The 23,584-nt window shown below is 23.7% G+C and overlaps 1 protein-coding gene across 13 annotated transcripts in view; it reads right to left on the minus strand.

The window, feature by feature from the left end:
- The window catches only part of LOC122499658 (transcription factor 12), a 231,710-nt gene that overhangs the window by 182,357 nt on the left and 25,769 nt on the right, over positions 1 to 23,584 (minus strand). For all 13 annotated transcript variants that reach the window (XM_043608123.1, XM_043608121.1, XM_043608124.1 and 10 more), the window contains exon 2: positions 3,986 to 4,035. In XM_043608123.1, the coding sequence (XP_043464058.1) occupies positions 3,986 to 4,035 (50 nt within the window). The remainder of the gene's footprint in view (positions 1 to 3,985; positions 4,036 to 23,584) is intronic.

The following is a 23,584-nucleotide window of genomic DNA, read 5'->3' on the forward strand; positions in this document are numbered from 1 at the left end:
GTGCTTTTGGAAAATACTTTACTTATTTAATAGTCTCGACTCTTTGGTAAAAAATCTAAAATTATCGAAAATTATCAAAAATTCAAAAATCCGAATTTCTTAAAATTCAACATTTTTCCTTCTCTTTTATGCGATTTAGCTTCATTATTTTTGTGCTCTTGGAAAATACTTTACTTATTTAATAGTCTCGACTCTTTGGTAAAAAATCTAAAATTATCGAAAATTATCAAAAATTCAAAAATCCGAATTTCTTAAAATTCAACATTTTTCCTTCTCTTTTATGGGATTTAGCTTGATTATTTTTGTGCTCTTGGAAAATACTTTACTTATTTAACAGTCTCGACTCTTTGGTAAAAAATCTAAAATTATCAAAAATTATCAAAAATTCAAAAATCCGAATTTCTTAAAATTCAACATTTTTCCTTCTCTTTTATAGGATTTAGCTTCATTATTTTTGTGCTTTTGGAAAATACTTTACTTATTTAATAGTCTCGACTCTTTGGTAAAAAATCTAAAATTATCGAAAATTATCAAAAATCCAAAAATCCGAATTTCTTAAAATTCAACATTTTTTCCTCTCTTTTATGGGATTTAGCTTCATTATTTTTGTGCTTTTGGAAAATACTTTACTTATTTAATAGTCTCGACTCTTTGGTAAAAAATCTAAAATTATCGAAAATTATCAAAAATTCAAAAATCCGAATTTCTTAAAATTCAACATTTTTTCCTGTTTTTAATAGGATTTAGCTTTATTATTTTTGTGCTTTTGGAAAATACTTTACTTATTTAACAGTCTCGACTCTTTGGTAAAAAATCTAAAATTATCGAAAATTATCAAAAATTCAAAAATCCGAATTTCTTAAAATTCAACATTTTTTCCTGTTTTTAATAGGATTTAGCTTTATTATTTTTGTGCTTTTGGAAAATACTTTACTTATTTAACAGTCTCGACTCTTTGGTAAAAAATCTAAAATTATCGAAAATTATCAAAAATTCAAAAATCCGAATTTCTTAAAATTCAACATTTTTCCTTCTCTTTTATGGGATTTAGCTTCATTATTTTTGTGCTCTTGGAAAATACTTTACTTATTTAATAGTCTCGACTCTTTGGTAAAAAATCTAAAATTATCGAAAATTATCAAAAATTCAAAAATCCGAATTTCTTAAAATTCAACATTTTTTCCTGTTTTTAATAGGATTTAGCTTTATTATTTTTGTGCTTTTGGAAAATACTTTACTTATTTAACAGTCTCGACTCTTTGGTAAAAAATCTAAAATTATCGAAAATTATCAAAAATTCAAAAATCCGAATTTCTTAAAATTCAACATTTTTTCCTCTCTTTTATGGGATTTAGCTTCATTATTTTTGTGCTTTTGGAAAATACTTTACTTATTTAATAGTCTCGACTCTTTGGTAAAAAATCTAAAATTATCGAAAATTATCAAAAATTCAAAAATCCGAATTTCTTAAAATTCAACATTTTTCCTTCTCTTTTATGCGATTTAGCTTCATTATTTTTGTGCTTTTGGAAAATACTTTACTTATTTAATAGTCTCGACTCTTTGGTAAAAAATCTATAATTATCGAAAATGATCAAAAATTCAAAAATCCGAATTTCTTAAAATTCAACATTTTTTCCTCTCTTTTATGGGATTTAGCTTCATTATTTTTGTGCTTTTGGAAAATACTTTACTTATTTAATAGTCTCGACTCTTTGGTAAAAAATCTAAAATTATTGAAAATTATCAAAAATTCAAAAATCCGAATTTCTTAAAATTCAACATTTTTTCCTCTCTTTTATGGGATTTAGCTTCATTATTTTTGTGCTTTTGGAAAATACTTTACTTATTTAATAGTCTCGACTCTTTGGTAAAAAATCTAAAATTATTGAAAATTATCAAAAATTCAAAAATCCGAATTTCTTAAAATTCAACATTTTTCCTTCTCTTTTATGGGATTTAGCTTCATTATTTTTGTGCTCTTGGAAAATACTTTACTTATTTAATAGTCTCGACTCTTTGGTAAAAAATCTAAAATTATCGAAAATTATCAAAAATTCAAAAATCCGAATTTCTTAAAATTCAACATTTTTCCTTCTCTTTTATGGGATTTAGCTTCATTATTTTTGTGCTTTTGGAAAATACTTTACTTATTTAATAGTCTCGACTCTTTGGTAAAAAATCGAAAATTATCGAAAATTATCAAAAATCCAAAAATCCGAATTTCTTAAAATTCAACATTTTTTCCTCTCTTTTATGGGATTTATCTTCATTATTTTTGTGCTTTTGGAAAATACTTTACTTATTTAATAGTCTCGACTCTTTGGTAAAAAATCTAAAATTATCGAAAATTATCAAAAATTCAAAAATCCGAATTTCTTAAAATTCAACATTTTTCCTTCTCTTTTATGGGATTTAGCTTCATTATTTTTGTGCTTTTGGAAAATACTTTACTTATTTAATAGTCTCGAGTCTGGTAAAAAATCTAAAATTATCGAAAATTATCAAAAAATCAAAAAACCGAATTTCTTAAAATTCAACATTTTTCCTTCTCTTTTATGGGATTTAGCTTCATTATTTTTGTGCTTTTGGAAAATACTTTACTTATTTAATAGTCTCGAGTCTGGTAAAAAATCTAAAATTATCGAAAATTATCAAAAAATCAAAAAACCGAATTTCTTAAAATTCAACATTTTTCCTTCTCTTTTATGGGATTTAGCTTTCATTATTTTGTGCTTTTGGAAAATACTTTACTTATTTAATAGTCTCGACTCTTTGGTAAAAAATCTAAAATTATCTTTTGGAAAATACTTACTTATTTAATAGTCTCGACTCTTTGGTAAAAAATCTAAAATTATCGAAAATTATCAAAAATTCAAAAATCCGAATTTCTTAAAATTCAACATTTTTTCCTCTCTTTTATGGGATTTAGCTTCATTATTTTTGTGCTTTTGGAAAATACTTTACTTATTTAATAGTCTCGACTCTTTGGTAAAAAATCTAAAATTATTGAAAATTATCAAAAATTCAAAAATCCGAATTTCTTAAAATTCAACATTTTTCCTTCTCTTTTATGGGATTTAGCTTCATTATTTTTGTGCTCTTGGAAAATACTTTACTTATTTAATAGTCTCGACTCTTTGGTAAAAAATCTAAAATTATCGAAAATTATCAAAAATTCAAAATCCGAATTTCTTAAAATTCAACATTTTTTCCTCTCTTTTATGGGATTTAGCTTCATTATTTTTGTGCTTTTGGAAAATACTTTACTTATTTAATAGTCTCGACTCTTTGGTAAAAAATCTAAAATTATTGAAAATTATCAAAAATTCAAAAATCCGAATTTCTTAAAATTCAACATTTTTCCTTCTCTTTTATGGGATTTAGCTTCATTATTTTTGTGCTCTTGGAAAATACTTTACTTATTTAATAGTCTCGACTCTTTGGTAAAAAATCTAAAATTATCGAAAATTATCAAAAATTCAAAAATCCGAATTTCTTAAAATTCAACATTTTTTCCTCTCTTTTATGGGATTTAGCTTCATTATTTTTGTGCTTTTGGAAAATACTTTACTTATTTAATAGTCTCGACTCTTTGGTAAAAAATCTAAAATTATCGAAATTATCAAAATTCAAAAATCCGAATTATTCATTTAAAATTCAACATTTTTTCCTGTTTTTAATAGGATTTAGCTTTATTATTTTTGTGCTTTTGGAAAATACTTTACTTATTTAACAGTCTCGACTCTTTGGTAAAAAATCTAAAATTATCGAAAATTATCAAAAATTCAAAAATCCGAATTTCTTAAAATTCAACATTTTTCCTTCTCTTTTATGGGATTTAGCTTCATTATTTTTGTGCTCTTGGAAAATACTTTACTTATTTAATAGTCTCGACTCTTTGGTAAAAAATCTAAAATTATTGAGAATTTTGCGGTAAATTTTGATTGTTAAATAACATTTAGCATATTATCAAAATTCTTACCATCCCATTGTCCATCGTCGAGCCATATGGAGACTGAAAGGCGGGTTTTTCTGAAACAAAAAATAATCATTTAATTCCCAACTTTCTCAAAGCTTCCTTAATTGATTTCTTAATTGATCCTACTCTTTAGAATCTATCTCTAAATTAATCTACGAAACGATTTGATAAATAATTATAAACATAGAACACTCTTCTTTGTATAATTGAAAAAGCCGCGCTCGTTATTTAATTTGCAATTTTTTTTTTTGCAATCCCCCCGCGGTCAACAATAACAACAAAAGGAAAACTGGCAATGCTTCGATGATAAGATTGCCAGCAATGTTGTTCTTCTGGACTGCATTCCAGTAATCAAGTAAAGCAGTTATCTTGCAGTCTGGCAAGCGTGAATAGTAGCGCGTGGTGTCACGCGCACTCACCTCACCAACTCTGCTCGCACGACTCGTTTTTAAACCGACTAAAGAACGTTTATTCACGTTTATTCACGCACATTGTGAATTTAGAATTCCACATGCGAGAACGGATACGCGACATTGACAGAACAAAATGCGAAAATCTCCCAAGATTAAGTAAATGGACATTTCGAATTATTCGCGAGAAATATTCTCCTCTACGCGATTAAGGGCTAAAAAATCTGATGTAAGTGAAAAATTCGATTTTTGGAAGGCAAAAAATTTTGAATTTTTTTTTTTTTTTTTTTTTTTGAAAAATTTTGAAATAGTTACAAATGATTGCAAAAATTAATTGAGGGGCTGGATGCTATAATGTGTTACGCGCCATGTTAAGTAAATGCTGCGTAAGACCTTATAGCATCCAGCCCCTCAATTATTTTCAAAAATTTTACTAAAAATTCTACGCAAATATTTAATTATTTTCAAAAATTTTACTAAAAATTCTACGCAAATATTTAATTATTTTCAAAAATTTTACTAAAAATTCTGCGCAAATATTTAATTATTTTCAAAAATAATAAAAACTCGACAAAAATTCAAATATTTACAAATTTTTTTTGTATAAATTTCATGGCAATAATTCAATTATTTTTCATAGCTAATGAAATTCTTTTTATGAATTCAATTATTTTTTATAAATAATTAAAACCTCATGGCAAAATTTCAATTATTTTTAAAACACAATTTTAATCAAATTCAAGAAATTATTTAGTTTTATATTTAAATAATTGAATTCTAGTAAAATTTTCTAATAAAAAAAAAATTGATTTGAATAAGAGTTTTTGTTAAAAACACTAAAATAATTGAATTTTGGAGAAATACAAATGAAAGTAGACATTCAATTATTTTCAAAAATAATAAAATTCTTCGCAAAAATTCAATTATGTTTAAAATTTTTTTTTAAATTCTCGACAAAATTTCAATTATTTTTAAAAATAATAAAATTGTTTTTCAAAATTGAATTATTTTCAAATTTTTTTATAAAATACATCACAAAAATTCAATTGTGTTCCAAAAATTAAAAAAAAATTCTCGTCCAAATTTAAATTATCTTTATAAATAATAAAATTCTTTTCAGGAATTCAATTATTTTCATAAATTTTAATAAAATTCTTGTCAAGAATTCAATTATCTTCATTTAATTAATTTCATTTCATTTAATTTTTTGCTAACAATTCAATTATTTTAATATAATTGTAAAAAAAAATTTTTTAAGAATTCAATTATTTTCAATACAATTTAAAAAATTAATTAATTAATTAATCTTAAACATTTTACTAAAATTCTTCAAATGAATTCAATTATTCCATTATTTTTCAATTATTTTAAACTTTTTTGATAAAATTCTTTATGAGAATTAAATTTGAAGAAACATTCAATTATTGAATAAATTATTTATTTTTGTATTTAAATAATTAAATTCTCGTTGAATTTTCTAATAAAAATAGATTAAAAAATAAATTTCAGTTAAAATTTTAGATAATAATTGAAAATTAAAAGTATTATTGCTTGAATTTTTTTAAATAATTAAATTTTGAAAAGGTTTCAAATTAAAATTATTGAAAATCTTAATTTTTTACATTTTTTAATTAAAAATTCTGTAGAACAAATTATTATACAAATGATTAAAAAAAATTCCATTATTTTCAAGAGTAATAAAATTCTTCTCAAAAATTGTATTATTTTAAAAAAATTTTTAAAATATGCATTAAAATTTCAATTATTTTTTTAAATAATAAAATTCTTCTCCGAATTCCATATTATTATCAAAAATTTTAATAAAATTCTCTGCGAAGTTTCAATTATTTTAAATATACCATTTTAATCGAATTCCACGAAAAAATGAAATTATTCTTAAAAATTAAAATTAAAATTCATCAAATGAATTTAATTATTCCATTATTTTTCAATTATTTATTTTTGTATTTAAATAATTGAATTCTTCTTGAATTTTCTAATAAAAATTGATACAAAAATTAATTTCAGTTAAAATTTTAGATAATAATTGAATATTAAAAGCATTCTGGAGTAAATTTTTAGAAATAATTGAATTTTTGAAAAGGTTTTTGAAAATAATTATTGAATTTCATTACTTTGGCAAATAATTGAATTTTATTAAAATTTTTGAAAATAATAGACTTTCATTACTTTTTAAAATAATTGAATTTTATTAAAATTTTTGAAAATAATTGAATTTTTGTTATGAATACTATTATTTATGAAAATAATTGAATTTTGCAATGAATTTTATTAAAATTTCTGAAAAGAATTGAATTTTGCTGTTCATTTATAAAGATAATTGAAATGTTATTTTTATTTAGATTTTTTCAAAATAATTAAATTTCTACGAAGAATTTTATGAATGTTAAAAATAATTTTAAAAAATCTTTGGAAATTTGAATTTTTGATAATACAATAATACAATAATAATATTATAAATGAATATCGATAAAATTGTGTGTTATACAATTTTTTGATAACTTTTAAAAAATGTCGTCCTGGCCCTAAGGTGTCCACCGCATGCATTAGTATATATATGTAAAATCACTTTTGAATTTTTTTTACGATGTAAATTGATTTTTGCAACTATTTTTTTAATTTTTCAATGAATTTTTGAATGGTGGACACGTTGGGGCCAGTTTTTTTTCAAAATTCCGTCTGTTTTTCCAAAGTCGTCTAAGTTTTATTTTCCCTAGTAAAATAAAAAATAAATTTTTGCTAAAAAGTTAGCTAAGGAAATACAGTAAAACGGCTAAGGAAATACAGTAAAATTCACTTAAAACGGTTGCCATGCGTTTTGTTGTTTAAAAAATTTTTCGTCACCGACAACGTATAAGCAGAATTTTGACGAACAAATTTTGATGTGCGGGAGGATACATTGAGGACGAGGAATATTGAAGAGAAAATATTTATAATGTACAAAATAAATGTGTACATGAAAATGCTATATGTCTTTATAAATCAGATGCAAGGTCTTTTGAGCATATTTCACTCTCTCTGTGTCTGTATGTGTTTATATATTTTGTTTCGCTCCCATGCCCTCAGAATTCGCAATCGAAATTGTAAGGAGGATATACAAAGCACAACGCAAGACTTCATTTCATATTAATATCGACCACGTCTCGAAGCATGTGTGTGCGAGCGCATCCCGAGTATTTATGGAGGTTATGTGATCGGGGGACGTGAAACTCGATTTCCTTGTTGGCAGTGGAGGTTCTGAAAATATTTTTTTCTAAATAATTCTTCATTCTGTTCTAAACTTCGTCTTTTTGCCAAAAAAAAGGCTAAAAACCTTTTTGGCTTTTTCCAAAAAGGTTTTTAGCCTTTTTTGGCAAAAAGACTAGGATTAGTCTAAGATCTTAGTTTTTTGGGTCAAAAAGGCTAAGAAACTTTTTGCCTAAAAGGTTTTTGACCTTTTTTGGCAAAAGGACTAAGATTAGTCTAAGATCTTAGTTTTTTTGGGTCAAAAAGGCTAAGAAACTTTTTGACAAAAAGGTTTTTGACCTTTTTTGGCAAAAGGACTAAGATTAGTCCAAGATCTTAGTCTTTTTGGATCAAAAAGGCTAAAACCCTTTTTGCCAAAAAGGTTTTTAGCCTTTTTTGTCAAAAGGACTAAGATTAGTCCAAGATAGTCTTTTTAGGTTTTTGGCCAAACAAAAAGGCCAAAAACCTTTTTGGCTAAGCAAAAAGCTTAGCATTTTTAGTTACTGTTAGGTTTAGCCTTTTTCGGCAAAAAGACTATAAGTATTAGTGCAGAATTGGGAAATGTTGGGTGTTTTTGGAGGCGAAATGAAGCTTCATCTTCTTGGTACGGATGATTGTCCAGTGTGTCAGAGGAACGACAGTGGCAGTACAGAATCGTCGAGATAACTATGAATCCTAACAGTTTCGGCTTGTTCGTGACATGTTCGCCGAAGCGTGTGTACCGACTCTGCAATATCATGCATCAAAGGACAAGCTAAACCATGGGCTACAGTGTCATCCTCAGAACTGGCGAATCTGCTCGATCGTTATGACGTAGTGTTAACCCACGTTCTGTCTCGCATAAGTTTCGCGTCTCTCGTTTACTACGATTGTCCGGAACAACCCCCCTTGTATTATCATCGTTGACCGATGACAGAACGTCTATTACAAAGTTCTCGCCTACTCTCCGCCTCATCTCTCTCACTAGTCTCTACTCTCTCTCATAGCTCACTCAGTCTCTCTGCTCTGATGGTTACATCCCAAACTTTGTAACGCAATTTTCCATCTATTGTCTTCCAATCATTCACACACGATTCGAGAATTATATCTTCTAATAATAATTTAATGTCTGTTGTATTCTGTTAAAATACAATATTGAATACAGGCTTCATGTTTAATAACGGAGTACAAACGTATACCCTAAACATCTACTAACATTTACCAAGAAGCTACAGATCTTAATTTTCACTATACGTGTCAGATAATAATAATTCGCTACTTCTTAAATAATCATCCTTGTTTAGTGGAACCTTGCAACATTTCCCTTATCACAGGGGCTCGAAGCAGTTAAAGTATTTAAAAATACGGACTTTACGGGCCAAAAATTAAAAATACGGACATTACGGACCAAAAATTAAAAATACGGACATTACGGACCAAGAATTAAAAATTACGGACCATTTACGGACCAACTGACAAAAATAGAATCAGGACGAATCAAATAAAAGAATATTTTACTTATAAACTAGAAATTCAATCAATTTTTCATAATTCTATAAAACATGAAGATATCGATAACTCCGAGTTCGGCGTGATTAGACTCGAAGTCATCGATTTCTTCATGTTTTATAATAAATATATTAATAATAATTATTAATAAAAATAATTTATAATAATAAAAATCATTAACAATTCAATTATTATTTACAAGAATTTAAAACTAAAATGCTTCGATTATTTTTTTTTTAATTTTCGAAAAAGTTTCTTTGACAATTTTCAAATTCATATCTTTACAATATTCAATTAAACAAAATTTCAATCATTCGTAAATTCTTCAATTAAATAAATATTAGAAAATAGAAACTAAAAATAAAAAAAAAATCAAGTAAACTTTTCCAAAAAAAATTCATTTCAAAATTCAATTATTTTTTAAAATTCTATATAATTCGCTATATTGCTTTTAATAGTATTCTATTATCTAAAACTTGAACTGAAATTCATTATTATAAATTGAAAATCAAATTTTTATTGCAAAAATTCTACTAGAATTCAATTATTTAAATACAAATTTTAATTTAAAAATGCAAATAAATAATTTATTGAATAATTGAACGTTTCTTAAAATTCAATTCCCATAAAAAATCGTTATCAACATTATATTTTCAAATAATTGAATTCTGTCGAGGAATTTTAATAAAATTTTTAAGAATAATTATATCCATTTTTCGAGAAATTCAATTAAAATTGTATTAAAAATAAATAAAATAAAATTGAAATTCTGCGATAAATTTTATTATTTATGAAAATAATTGAATTCTTGCGAAGAATTTTATTATTAAAAATAATTAAATTATTGTAAAAAATTAACAGGAATTCAATTATTTTTGAAAAATTTTTAATAAAATTCTTGGCATAAATTAAAAATAACAAAAATTCTTAGCTATTCAATTACTTTAAGAAATTTTAATAACATTTTTCTCAAGAATTTAAATATTTTCGTTAAAATAATAAAAATCTTTGCAGAGAATCAATTATTTTCAAAAGTCTTATAATAAAATTCTTTGCAAGAATTCAATTATTTTCACAAAAATATCAGAATTTTAGCAGAAATTCAAAAACATTTTAAAAAGTTTTAATACAAACTTTTTTTTTGGTAGAAATTCAATTATTTTTAAGACAATTTTAAAAAAAATGTCTCGATGAAATCGAGATAAAATTCAATTATTTTTAAAATTTTCATGGAATTCTTCGAAAGAATTCAATTAATTATAATCTAAGATTTTAACTGAAATCTATTTTTAAATTATTAATTCATGTTTATGAGAAAATTTTACCAGAATTCAATTATTTAAATATAATAAAAAAATGCAAATAAATAATTTATTGAGTAATTGAATGTTTCTTGGAATTCAATTCCTATTTAAAATTTTATCAACAAATTTTTAAGTAATTAAATTCATTTGGACGAATTTTAATAAAATTTTTAAGAATTTTTTAGAGGAATTCGATTAAAATTCTATTGAAAATAATTGAATTATTGCAAAAAATTTTATTATCTATGAAAATAGTTGAATGATTGCAAAAGAAATTCATTAAAAAAAATTGTTATTAATGAAACTCTTGAGAAATTTTTATTATTTTTTGAAAATAATTAAAAGTTTTTGTAGAATTTTATTAAATTTTTTTTTTAAATAATTAAATTCTTTTGGTAAATTTTATGAAAATAGTTTGATATTGAAGAATATTTAATTTTTGCCAAGAATATTATTACTTTTGAAAATAATTGAAGTTTTACAATGGATTTTATTAAAATTTTTTTAAAAAATAGAATTTTGTCGAAGAATTTTGCTATTTATTTATAAAGATAATTGAGATGTTAACCATTTTTTTTCGATTTTTTGAAAATAATTGAATTTCGGAGAAGAATTTACACATTTCTAAAGATATTTGAAATTCTGACGAGAATTTAAACAAATTTTCAAAAATAATTAAATTTCAGCGAAGAATTTTATTACTTTTGAAAATAATTGAAATTTTGCAATGGATTTTATTGAAATTTTTGAAAATAATTGAATTTTATTACTTTAGAGAAAATAATTAAATTCGTGTGATAAATATTGTTAATTATGAAAATAATTGAAATTTTGTAATAAATTTTAATAAAAGTTTTGAAAATAATTGAATTTTGTCGAAGAATTTTGCTATTTATTTATAAAGATAATTGAGATGTTGACCATTTTTTTTAGATTCTTGCAATGGAGTTTTTCAATTTTTTTCTAAATAATAGAAATAATTGTAAAGAATTCTATTGTTTATGAAAATAATTGAATTTTATTACATTTTTTTTAATAAATATGTAATTGAATACTTTTCAGAACTTTAATTAAAATTGTACCTAGATTTTGAAAATATTTGAATTTCAACGAAGAATTTCATTATATTTGTGAAATGTAATTAAAATTCCAGCAAAAAATTTCAAAAAATTATTCCATTTTTTTTAGGAATTTGTGAAATGTAAATTCTTGCAAAAAATTTTTGAAGATAATTTCATTTTTCGTGAAATTTAATTAAAATAATTTAAAATTGTATTAAAAATAATTGGAAACCTTATGAAGAATTTTATTAATTTATGAAAATAATTAAATTTTATAATTTTTTTTTTTTTTTTTTTTTTTTTTTGAAAAATTTTATGGAAATTAAAATTTTTATAACATGAATGATATTACGGTAAATTGTATAAGTCGTGGAAAAATAAAAAGATAAATTGGCCCCTACTGACTTAATGTATTTAAATTTTCTTTTTAGTTTTTGAGATAAATATTGTTGACTGGCAACTTGGCCTGGTGGTCTCGTGCGTTCGCAACAAATCTTTATCTAGAATCATTTCGGTGGTAATTTGGATAATCGTTGGTAATTAGCCTCGTGGCTTCGTTTACACGAGATTGATCTACATTTATAGCTCTGAACGCATTTTCGCCTTAGATTCTTTTTTTTCCCTTTCTCAGTGTCTCAAGAAAAGACTGGCGCCCAGTTCCTTTGCACAATTTAAATATCCCTCGATAACCTCTAATTTTGTCATTACTACCCAATTAAGTCGATTTAAATTAATGAACATTTTTTTTTAATTCTTTAAACTTTATCAGTTTCATAAAAATTCTGTTTCGCAAACTGACAATCTAACATTTCAATTATCATGGATTTTAGATCCTATACAAACAATTAATATCTGAAAAAGCAAACTTGAATTTTCTAATTAGCAAATTTTTATTCTAAATTATTTTTAAACCCCACTTAATGATAGGTATATATCAGAGCATTTCTCTAAGATTCTATTCCAGATGGAAAAATTTTTTTCCGCGAATTGTCGTGGAATTTTTCTAACTGGGATATATAATTAAGTATATACGAAATGGTTGCGGATCATGACAGAGAACAAATCGACAATTCCTAATGGAGCATTCGACTCCCGTGTGTTATGCAATATTATGTAACGAATGTTCACATTTCACTGATTAAAATTGACCTCCTTTTTTAGCTCTATTTCAAATCAGTGTGGAATTTCACTGATTCCGTTTCTAAAAATAGAAGTTCAATATAAAAATATACAGAAAGAAAATTTAGAATTCAGTTGCTACCGTCTTTTGTAATCAGGGTTGCCCAAAAACGGGAGGACCCCAAAAATCCGCAAATAGCAGATTTGAAGACAATATCAATATTTTTCAATTGTTTCTCAACCATATTAGACCGAATTTTGAAAATCTGACATAAAATTCGACCCTAAAACTACCAGAACTCACTTTGAAAACTCGTAACAATTGCTATGCAGTAAAATTAGAGATTTTTGTTAAGGCCATGGGTATATGTGTACATATACGCATAAATACTATTAATGCTACACTCGTGTTCGATTTGCAGGAACAAGTGAAAATAGTTGATGAGCAGCCGTGTTTGGTTGATACGAAATCATGTTCCACAGAGTCGAACATAACCTAGAATTGCGCGACACCACAATGTGTGTGTAACAACGCATTCCGCGAGGTGTAATGCCGAATTAATGCCCCGAACCAAAATCAGAGTGTATAGAGAGAGAGAGAAAGAGAGAGATGCTATCGGCACACACTGTCGACGTAGTCGTCCCATTGGGATTCGAGTGTAATGTGCAACAAATTTCCTATCGACTCTCTCGTTTTCCGCACAACGAAGCACACACGAGATACATATACATATATACACACGAGCGTATACAATACAATTAGCATACTCGCTACCCGATTCAATGCAGGTTGAGTTCAGTGAGATAGCTTAACTCAAATGCCTCTCGAATCTAAGCAAATTAAGGTTAGATCGGTCCAGGGTCGCCGCTGTTATAACTATGATAAATTCAAATTCTCCGGCAACATGTGTTTTCTAGCATTTTAACGAGGAGAGATAATGCCGACGGTTAGTCATAATAACGTTCCTCGCCAAAGCCAAAGGAACTTTACTCCGAACTTCTTTTATTCAGTGATGTAAGATTTTTCCGCAATGAGAAATATATAGTTATATTCTTAACGCCGCTCTACTAATATTGGATATTACATTTGGAAATGAAGCGTTCTTTACGCTCAATAAGGATTGTCTCGAGTGGACAACCCTTTTCTCTATTTTAGATTTAATTTTAAAAACATTTGCTCAACGTCGCAAAACTTTTTGCCCAAATAATATATGCCCTGAAACTGTATCTCCTTAGCTAACATTTTAGCAAAAATTAATTTTTTTATTTTATACTAAAAAAAGTAAAGCAACTTTGGAAAAACAGTTGAAATTTTTCTTTAAAAAAAAGTGCCCCAAAGTGGTGCCCCAAAAGGGGAAAATTATTAAATTTAATAATTTAATAAATTTTATTTTCCTAAGGGAAATAAAACTTAGGCGACTTTGAAATTTTGCTTTAAAAAAAGTGCCCCAAAGTGGCCACCATTCAAATATTCACTGAAAAATTAAAAAAATAGTTGCAAAAATCAATTTATGGTAATTTTATCTAAAATGTATTGTTTTTGGCTTATAATCATTCTAAATCACAAAATAAATAGTTGCAAACTGTTTCTATCTTATAAGAAGCCATTCTAAAATATTAATTATTTATCCTATTTCATACATTAAACACTAAATTATGTTATTATTCATCATAAAATTTTCCAATTCGATAAAATTTACATATTTCGTAATACAATTTTGATAAACATTACATCGTAACAAAATTTAAGTTCTTTCAGATAAAAACGCATGGTGGACGCACCTTAGGGCCTGGACGACATTTTTTTAAAGTTATCAAAGTTCCAAAAAGAAGAAAATTTAATTATTTAAAAAAAAATTTATAAAATTCATTTATTTTCATAAATTAATAAAATTCTTCACAGGGTTATTCCAATTATTTTTACGACAATTTTAAATAAATTTCTCGAAAAATTAAATTATCTTCAAAAATTTTTTGCAAGAATTTACATTTCACAAATTCCTAAAAAAAAAATGGAATAATTTTCTGAAATTTGTTTTGCAAGAATTTTAATTACATTTCACGAAATTAATGAAGTTCTTTGTTGAAATTCAAATATTCTCAAAATCTACTATTTTAATAAAAGTTCTCAAAAGAATTCGCAATTATTTATTTAAAAAAAAATAAATAAAAAATGTAAGAAAATTCGTTTCTGGAATTCAATTATTTTCATAAATAATAAGATTCTTTACAATTATTTCAATTATTTAAAAAAAAATTTTCGAAAAAATCCATTGCAAGAAATAAATTAAATTTCATAAATTAATAAAATTCTTAACATAGGATTTCAATTATTTTTAATAAAATTTTAAGTAAATTCTATAGGAAAAATGTAATTATTTTCAAAAAAATTTTATTAAAATTCTTCGAAAGAATTCAATTATCAATTATTTTTAAAAATTCATGCTACAATGCTTTTAACATTGAATTATCTGAAATTTTAACTGATATTCATTTTTAAATCAATTTTTATTGGGAAATTCTTCGCGAAATCAATTATTTAAATACAAATTTAAATGTAAAAATACAAATAAATAATTTATTGAATAAATCAATGTTTCTCGAAATTGAATACTCATAAAGAATTTGATCAACAAAATTGAATTTTTTCGACAAATTCAATTAAAATTGTATTAAAAATAATTGAAATTCTATGATGAGTTTTATTATTCATGAAAATAATTGAATTTTTGTAAAAAAAAGTGTTATTATTTATGAAAATAACTGAATTGTTGTGAAGAAATTTATAAACAAAATTTGTAAATAGTTGAATTCCTGTGAAATTTTTATTATTTATGAAAATAATTTAATGTTTGCTTAGAATTTTATTAACATTTGTTTCAAATAGTTGAATTCTTTTGAAAAATTTTATTAAAATAGTAGATATTGAAAATCATTGAATTGAGGAAAATTTTTTGAAAATAATTGAAATTTTACAAAGAATTTTATTAATATTTTTGAAAATAATTGAAATTCAGAGAAGAATTTTATTATTTTTAAAGATAATTGAAATTTTGACAAGAATTTTTGAAAAATTTTTAAACATAATTGAATTTATGCGAAAAAGTTTTAAAAATTTTTAAAAAAAATTCGTATCCTGTGAATAATTTTATTTGTGAAAATAATTAAAGCCCGGAAAAAAATATTACTTATAAAAATAATTAATTTCAATTCTTTCAAAGAACTTTATTTAAAAAATTAAAAATAATTGAATTGGTGCAAAGAAATTTATAAAAAAAATTGTTAAGTAATTGAATTTATGTGAAATTTTTAAAAAAATTTAGTTTAAATAATTGAATTCTTTGGGAAATTTTATTAATAAAATAGATATTAAAAATAATTGAAATGAGGAAAATTTTTGAAAATAATTGAAATTTTGACAAGAATTATATTAAATTTTGTGTGAAAATAATTGAACTTCAGAGAAGAATTTTGTTATTTATAAAGATAATTGAAAGTTTGACGAGAATTTTAAAAAAAATTTTTGAACATAATTGAATTTATGCGAAGAAGTTTATCACTTTTTAAAAATAATTGAATTTCTTTAATCAGTTGTTCTTAAAATTTGCATATTTAAATTTATTAAAAATTGAAATTTTCTAAAATTTTAAATTGTAACCTTTAAAGTTCATCTGCTTATGAAAATTGTAAACGCAATTCTTTTAAAATTGAATTAATTTTGTAAATATTTGAGTAAAATTAGATTTTAAGAATGAACACAATATGTATAATTGAAAAGAATTGAAAATAATTAAATTTTAAAAAATCAAAATGAATTCAATAATTTTAAAAATTTCCAATTAAAATTGTTCAATAGTTATGTTTTAAAAATAGTAATAAAATTTTTTTAAAAATAAATTATTTTCAATTACATTTTACAAAATTTCAATTATTCTAAAAATTAATTATACGCATATATATTTTAAAAATAAGTGTAAAAAAATTATTTAAAAATTTGTTTTCTTCATTTTTTCAAAAACCCTTTCACGTCGGTAATTTAAATTTTTTTAATTTGTAAACGTAAATTATTGCCTCAAGCTAATTACTGTCATGCATCTTAATTATGAAATACTTTCCAGACAATTTTATATTTTTTTTTTTATCGTTCAATAAATATACACATTATAAAGATATATATATGTATATTCGAAAAGGTTTACTTTTCTGGTCAGTTTGCAAATACTCGACAGGTGCTGTGTGTGATCAAAAATAACGGAGTCGATATAAAATTGATCCATACAGCGAGATATATAATATTGACGATAAATGATTTCGAAGCGAAGGTGAACTGGTTATATTCACCTGTATTTTTAGATGGACTATTTTTTTTAAATACACACGCGTAAGTGATATTTATTCACTATCGATTTTGACATATCTAAACAAAATCATGAATGCCATTTTTAATATGAATCACGGTTTAATTAATCATTTAGACTTTATTATCTGTTGTAGATTAAATTTAAAACAATTTTCCACTTTTACTATATCGATATTGCTATTTTCTTCTATATTATAATCTTATCTTTATATTCGATTCAATATATAACTGTCGCTTTTATAATTATAATCGTGAATTTTGTTTTCGAATTTAATTTATGTGATTACGTTATACTTTGTCATTTGTAATTTGGGAATCTAATAGGGAATGTATATTTATGTCTATGAAGAGGGGGTCAAAGACCAGGTTTGATATTTAATCTCCCAGAAGAGATCGAGAGCATCTGTAATTTAATATTATTATCTCGACTAATTTTTGAAATTTTGGGCAAAACATGAGCCTTGTACCATGCTGTCAGCGTGGTAGGTGTTAATATATATCCCTTCAAATTGGATCGATGGTGAGAATAGTGAAAAAATTTAATATCAAAATTGACACCGCTCTTGTCTGCCTTATTTCGAGACAGAATTTTTTTTTCGTTTTTTTTTTTTTATTTCAAATAAATATTTCTCAAGATTCTCGAAAGAATTCAAATTAATTATTTTTATAAATAATAATATTTTTTACAGAATTCAATTATTTTCACAAATAAAATTTTTCACAAGAATATTCAATTCTTTAAAACAATTTTTAATAAAATTCGTTGCAATAAATTTATTTCTATAAATAAACCAAATTTATCACAGAATTTCAATTATTTTTTTACACAATTTTAAATAAAGTAATAAAAAAATAGCATTTATTCTTAAAATTTTTTTGAAAAATTCGCCGAAAGATTTCAATTATTTTTAAAAATTTTGTTAAAATTTTTCATAAAAATTTAATTTTAAGAAATATTTAATTATTTAATAAATTATTTTTGTATTTGAATAATTAAATTCTCGTAAATTTTTCTAATAAAAATTGATTTCAATTAAAAATACTGAAATAATTGAATTTTGGAAACAAGTTATACAAATGATAGTAGAAATTCAATTGTTATCAACAATAATAAAATTCTTCGCAAAAATTCAATTATTTTTAAAAATGAAAAAAAATTCTCGCCATAATTTCAATTATTATCTTTATAAAAATAGTAAAATTGTTTTCCAAAATTCAATTAGTTTCAAAAATTTTTTATAAAATACTTCGCAAAAATTCGATTATGTTCAAAAATTAAAAAAAAAATTCTCGTTCAAATTTAAAATTTTCTTTATAAATAATAAAATTCTTATCAAAAAGTCAATTATTTTCAAAAATTTAAATAAAATTCTTGGCAAAAATTCAATTATTTTCAAAAGTAGTAAAATTCTTCTCAGAGATATATTCAATTATTTTCAAAGATTTTTAATAAAATTCTTAGCAAAATCTTAATTATTTTCAAAAAATGTCCTCAATTCAATGGTTTTTAAAATCTAGTACTTTAATAAAAATTCCTAAAAGAATTCAATTAGTTAAACAAAATTTTTTATAAAATTCTACGCAAACATTTTATTATTAAATTTTCATAAAGAATATACAAATTTTCGCAAGAATTCAATTATTTACAAATTATTTTCATAAAATATTATTTAATTATTTTCAATTATTTCAATTATTTTCATAAATAAATAACATTTGTTTTTACAGGAATTCAATTATTTTCATAAATAAATAACATTTGTTTTTACAGGAATTCAATTATTTTCATAAATAATAAAACTCAATGTTGAATTTCAATTATTTTTAATACAATTTTAATGGAATTCCACGAAAAATGTAATTATTCTTAAAAATTGTATTATAATTTATCAAAGAAATTCAATTATTTTAAAAACCTTTGCTACAATTTATTTATTAGAATTTAAATATTATTTTCAATACATTTTTTAATTAAATTTCATTAAAAAATTAAATTATTTTCAAAAATTTTAATGAAATTCTTTACGTAACAATTAAATTTTTTTCAAAATAATTTTAATAAAATTCTTCACAGAAATTCAATTATGTTTAAAAATTTACCAAAATTCTCGTCAAAATTTCAATTATCTTCATAAATAATAAAATTTTTCTCTGAAATTCAATTATTTTCAAAAATTTTAATAAAATTCTTGGCAGAATTTCAATTATTTTTAATACAATATTTTCATCAAATTTCTCGAAAAATGATTCTTAAAAATTTGATTATTTCAAGTGGATTGAATTATTTAAAAATTCGTTGATAAAATTCTTTATGAAAATTCAATTTTCAATTCAACTGTTTAATAAAATATTTATTTTTGTAGTTAAATAATTGAATTCTCGTATAGAATTTTTAAATAATTTTTTATTTAAAAATGAATTTCAGAATTGAAATCTTTGAAAATTTGAACTTTTCATAATTTTAATGAAGAATTCTGTAGAATTAATTTTTCTCAAAAAGTTTAATGGAATTTCTTTTAATTACCTTGAAGTTTTTAGTTTCTAATGTATTCAATTGAAGAATGTCAGAATAATCGAAATTTCTTAAAATTAAATTGCGTAAATAGAAGAATTTGAAAATTCAAAAAGAACTTTTTAAAAAATTATTGTAAAAAAATTGACAAAAATTGACTAAAGAAGAATTTTAGTTGAAAATTCTAAAAATTGAATAATCGTAATGATGAAAATAATTTTTTGAAAAAGTTACAGTAACAAAGTATCAAGTTTTATTTATTATTATTGAATTTCAAATTTTTGAATATCTTAATTTCTATTAAAAACAGAATGATTAAATATTTATTTAAAAATGAAGTTATTGATGTTATGAATAATTTTCGAAAAACAAATTGCGTTTTTTAACCTGTAAAACCTGGAAAAGTCAGTGTTTTCCAAAATTCAAAATGGCGGATCCAATATGGCGACGATTTTTTTAAAAAGTGATTTGATTTATTTGAAACTTGTCACTCAGGGATTTTTGGGGTTGCTGATTACGAATATGATGTCAGTTTTTAAAAATTCAAAATGGAAAAAAATTTTTTCAAAAAAGTACTGATTTTTTTTTTTTTTTTTAACACTGAAGAAATTAGAGAAATAAAAACAGAGGAAAAAACAAGAAAATCGGTTCATAAAAAATAATTGTTCAAGAGAAGCAATGATGTGTAGGATAAGGTAGGGTCAGACAAATCTAAAGACAAGATTTCTATGGGTCTGTCAGTGCACGGTGCCACGCGACTCAAAAGGGTGTTCGCTCCTGCTTTTGCAGGTAACGAAAGAAGAAAAAAAAAGAATTGAACTAAGAAGGAGAGAGAGAGACACGGAAGAAAAGGAGAAAGAGATACCTTACCCTTCGTGTATTTCAACCCCAATGCGAGGAAGGCAAAAAAAAGGGAAGGGAGTTAAAAATGGGGGGAGAGGAAGAATGGAGCTGAACCCGGAGCAAAAAGTAGAGAAAGGCTCAGGTAGCCCTTGGTGCTCGAATAACCTTAAGCTCCACCAATATACCGGGTGTCACCTACATTTCGAAAACAGTATTAATATTATATAAATATTTCCCGCATCATCGTGATATTTTTTTTATTCGTTATTCAAAAAAGAAAAGAAGGGGAAAACAAGCTTTTATAAAGATAACAAAAGAAAAACCGATGACCTTATTTTTTTCGTAAAATTGTTCCTTCAAAAAAAAATTGTTTGATAAATTTTCTTCTAAATTTTAAAATTCATTATTTTCTACGATAAAATAATATTTTCTACGAAAAAAATATTGTTTCAAAATAAAAGTTTCGAAGAACTTAAGAAAATTTAAAAGGAAATTTGCAAAAAAAAATTTCTCAAGTCAAAAAATGTCTTCGGAAAATAAAATTTTTTTTGACACAGACAAAAAGTTAAATTTTTTAAAATTCTATTATAAATGATTGAAGAATCATTTATAATAGAATTGAATGATTGAATAATCATTTATAATAGAATTTTGGTAAATTTTTGTATGTCTTTTTTATAAAGAAATTTTGGAAACTTGTTTAGAAAAATTCAATTATCTTCGAAACTTTGAAATTTCACCCTTTCTTTCAGAATTTTAAATAAAAAATTTCAAAACTATTATTTAAAAAAAAAAAATTACATTTAAATCCTTCTAAAAATAACTGATAAATAAAAATTTTAATTCTAACTCTATAGAAATTAAATTTTTTTATGCCCAATTTGGATACTTTTACACTGACAAACATTACATCCAATTGTGACTGACTCTTCGTAAAATTCAATTACTAACTAAATATTAGAATAAAATTCCTTAAAAAATTGATTTTTTTAAAATTTTTAATGAATCTAGCAAATTTAATTATTTTCGATTCAATTTTATAAAATTTACATTATGCTGATAAAAAATTCATAGAGAAATTTTTATTTTATTTTATTTATTAAATTCTATAAACAAATAATTGAAATAATTTGCAATAATTTGAATTTTCTACAATTTTATAAAAAAATAATTGAAATTTATTGAAATTTTTAAAAAGTTAGGTTTTTAAAATTATCTGATTTGTATTTTTTAGATGATAATTGAATTTTTATGTAAATGAAATCTTGTGGAATAATTGAAATTTCTTAAAATTCTATTAAAAATAATTGAATTTTTAAAGAATTTTATTAAATTTTTTGAAAATAATCAATGGATAGAAATTGACCACAATTAATTTTATATTTTAAAATAAAGTAAAGGTAGGCATTCCTAATATTTAAAAAAAATTTTTTTTTAATTAATCTTTAAGTTTACGTACCTTACTATTTTTTATGTCGTTGTGGTTACGATATTAAGATTTAAAAAATTCAAAATGGCGGATCCAATATGTCGGACTTTAAAAATTAAAATCATTCAGACTTTTAGCAAAATGTATTAATTTCAAATTAAAATCATCGAGAGTTTTATATTTTTAGTAAAATGTGTTAACGTTGATAATAAAAATTGCCATAATTTCTTTTTTGCCCATTTCTTAAAAATTCTTACGCAACAGTAATTTTACGATCCTATTTTTTTCTAATTCTTTTTTATCCTATTTTTTTAAAAGAATTTCAAACCATACGATTTTTCTAAAGATGAACATCTTTAAGATGATTTTTTTATGAAAAAAAAAAAATTTTTTTTTTTTTCATCTTTAAAAAAAATTGATTTGTTTCTAATTCTTGACCAAAAAGTGTCCCCTTGTGGAAAAGAAGAGTTTTTTTCCGATTGGGGACAAAAAAAAGTATCTTTTTTTATAGAGGACAACAAAAAGAGTTTTCTTCAGATTTTCAAAGCACAAAAATAAGAATTGAAAATAGAAAAAAAATTTTTATTGTCCCTTCATATAAATAGTCGATTGATGCATCCGAATATATTTATTTCTTTCGATTTGGAGCAACACCCGTTATGTATAGTGGGGCAAGGGCCCAGAATACGATGAGGGTACATGAACTCTGCTCGCTTATACATATATATATATATATACATATATATTGTAGTGGAACCATCAGTCCGGGGATAATCAGAAGAACATGCATGCACTCTTCTTCTTTTCCTCCTCGATATTCTATATCACTCCGCCCTCAAAACTCCCTAGAAGAATTCAATTCTTTTGAAGAACATTTATAGACAACAAAAGACCAAACTAATGGTAATATTTAACTTGTTCGATTCAAATCGGATGGTTATCGCGAAATACCAAACAAGGAGTGTAAAGGGCAATTTTTCTATTTATTTCAAAAATTGGATATTTAATTTGCTTAATGTCTAAACAGCTGGAATGGATATTAAGCAGGTTTTTTTTTTGAAGATTTTGAAGAAGGAAAAATATTCAGAAATCAGCTAAAATTTGACGCGAAGACGAATTTTGTAGGAATATTCAGGTAGGGGAACTTTTTGACCAGTTGCGGACAGCGGTCATTTCGTACAGCTTTCTCTTATCTTTTTCCTAAACTTTCCACTCATAATCCCTTCTTCATCGAATTTAGTTATTTGTAATTTAACAAACTTTCGACTAATTTAATGTAAATTCTAATCTGTTTAGATTAATTAAATAATTAGAATTAAATAATTCAATTCCTAAGAAATTTTTATTATTCATGCAAAAAGAATTGAAGATTTTAACCAAACAATTTTTTAAATAATTGAATTCTGTTTGGAAATTTTATGAAAATAGTCTTTCTACTAGATTTTGTCTAAATTCAAAAAATTCAAATTTGGTTCTTGAAAAAAAATTTTTTTTTTTCTTTTTTTGAGGAAAAACTTAGTTTTGAATTTATTACTTTCATGTGGTCCTCCGGGGATTTTCAATGACGACAAGGGAGCCATTAACTTTTCCTTTTCACAGTGGGTACTGACCTAAAGGAGGCAAACGGTCGAGGGTCAAATTTCTTATTAAAAACTTGAGGAGGAATTTTTAAAACTGGTCATCCATTCCTCTCACTTGACGTTTGTCAAGAGACCATGAAATTCTGCTTTATTTAAATTTCAGAAAAGCCTATCTCAAATTTCCCAAAGTCAACCAAAATAAGATTCTTTTCCAAATTTAACTTTTCTTTCTGCTACTTGAAAAAAAGTA

This window comes from Leptopilina heterotoma, unplaced genomic scaffold, assembly GCF_015476425.1.
Source record: "Leptopilina heterotoma isolate Lh14 unplaced genomic scaffold, ASM1547642v1 Lhet_17, whole genome shotgun sequence".
NCBI classification, from domain to species: domain Eukaryota; kingdom Metazoa; phylum Arthropoda; class Insecta; order Hymenoptera; family Figitidae; genus Leptopilina; species Leptopilina heterotoma.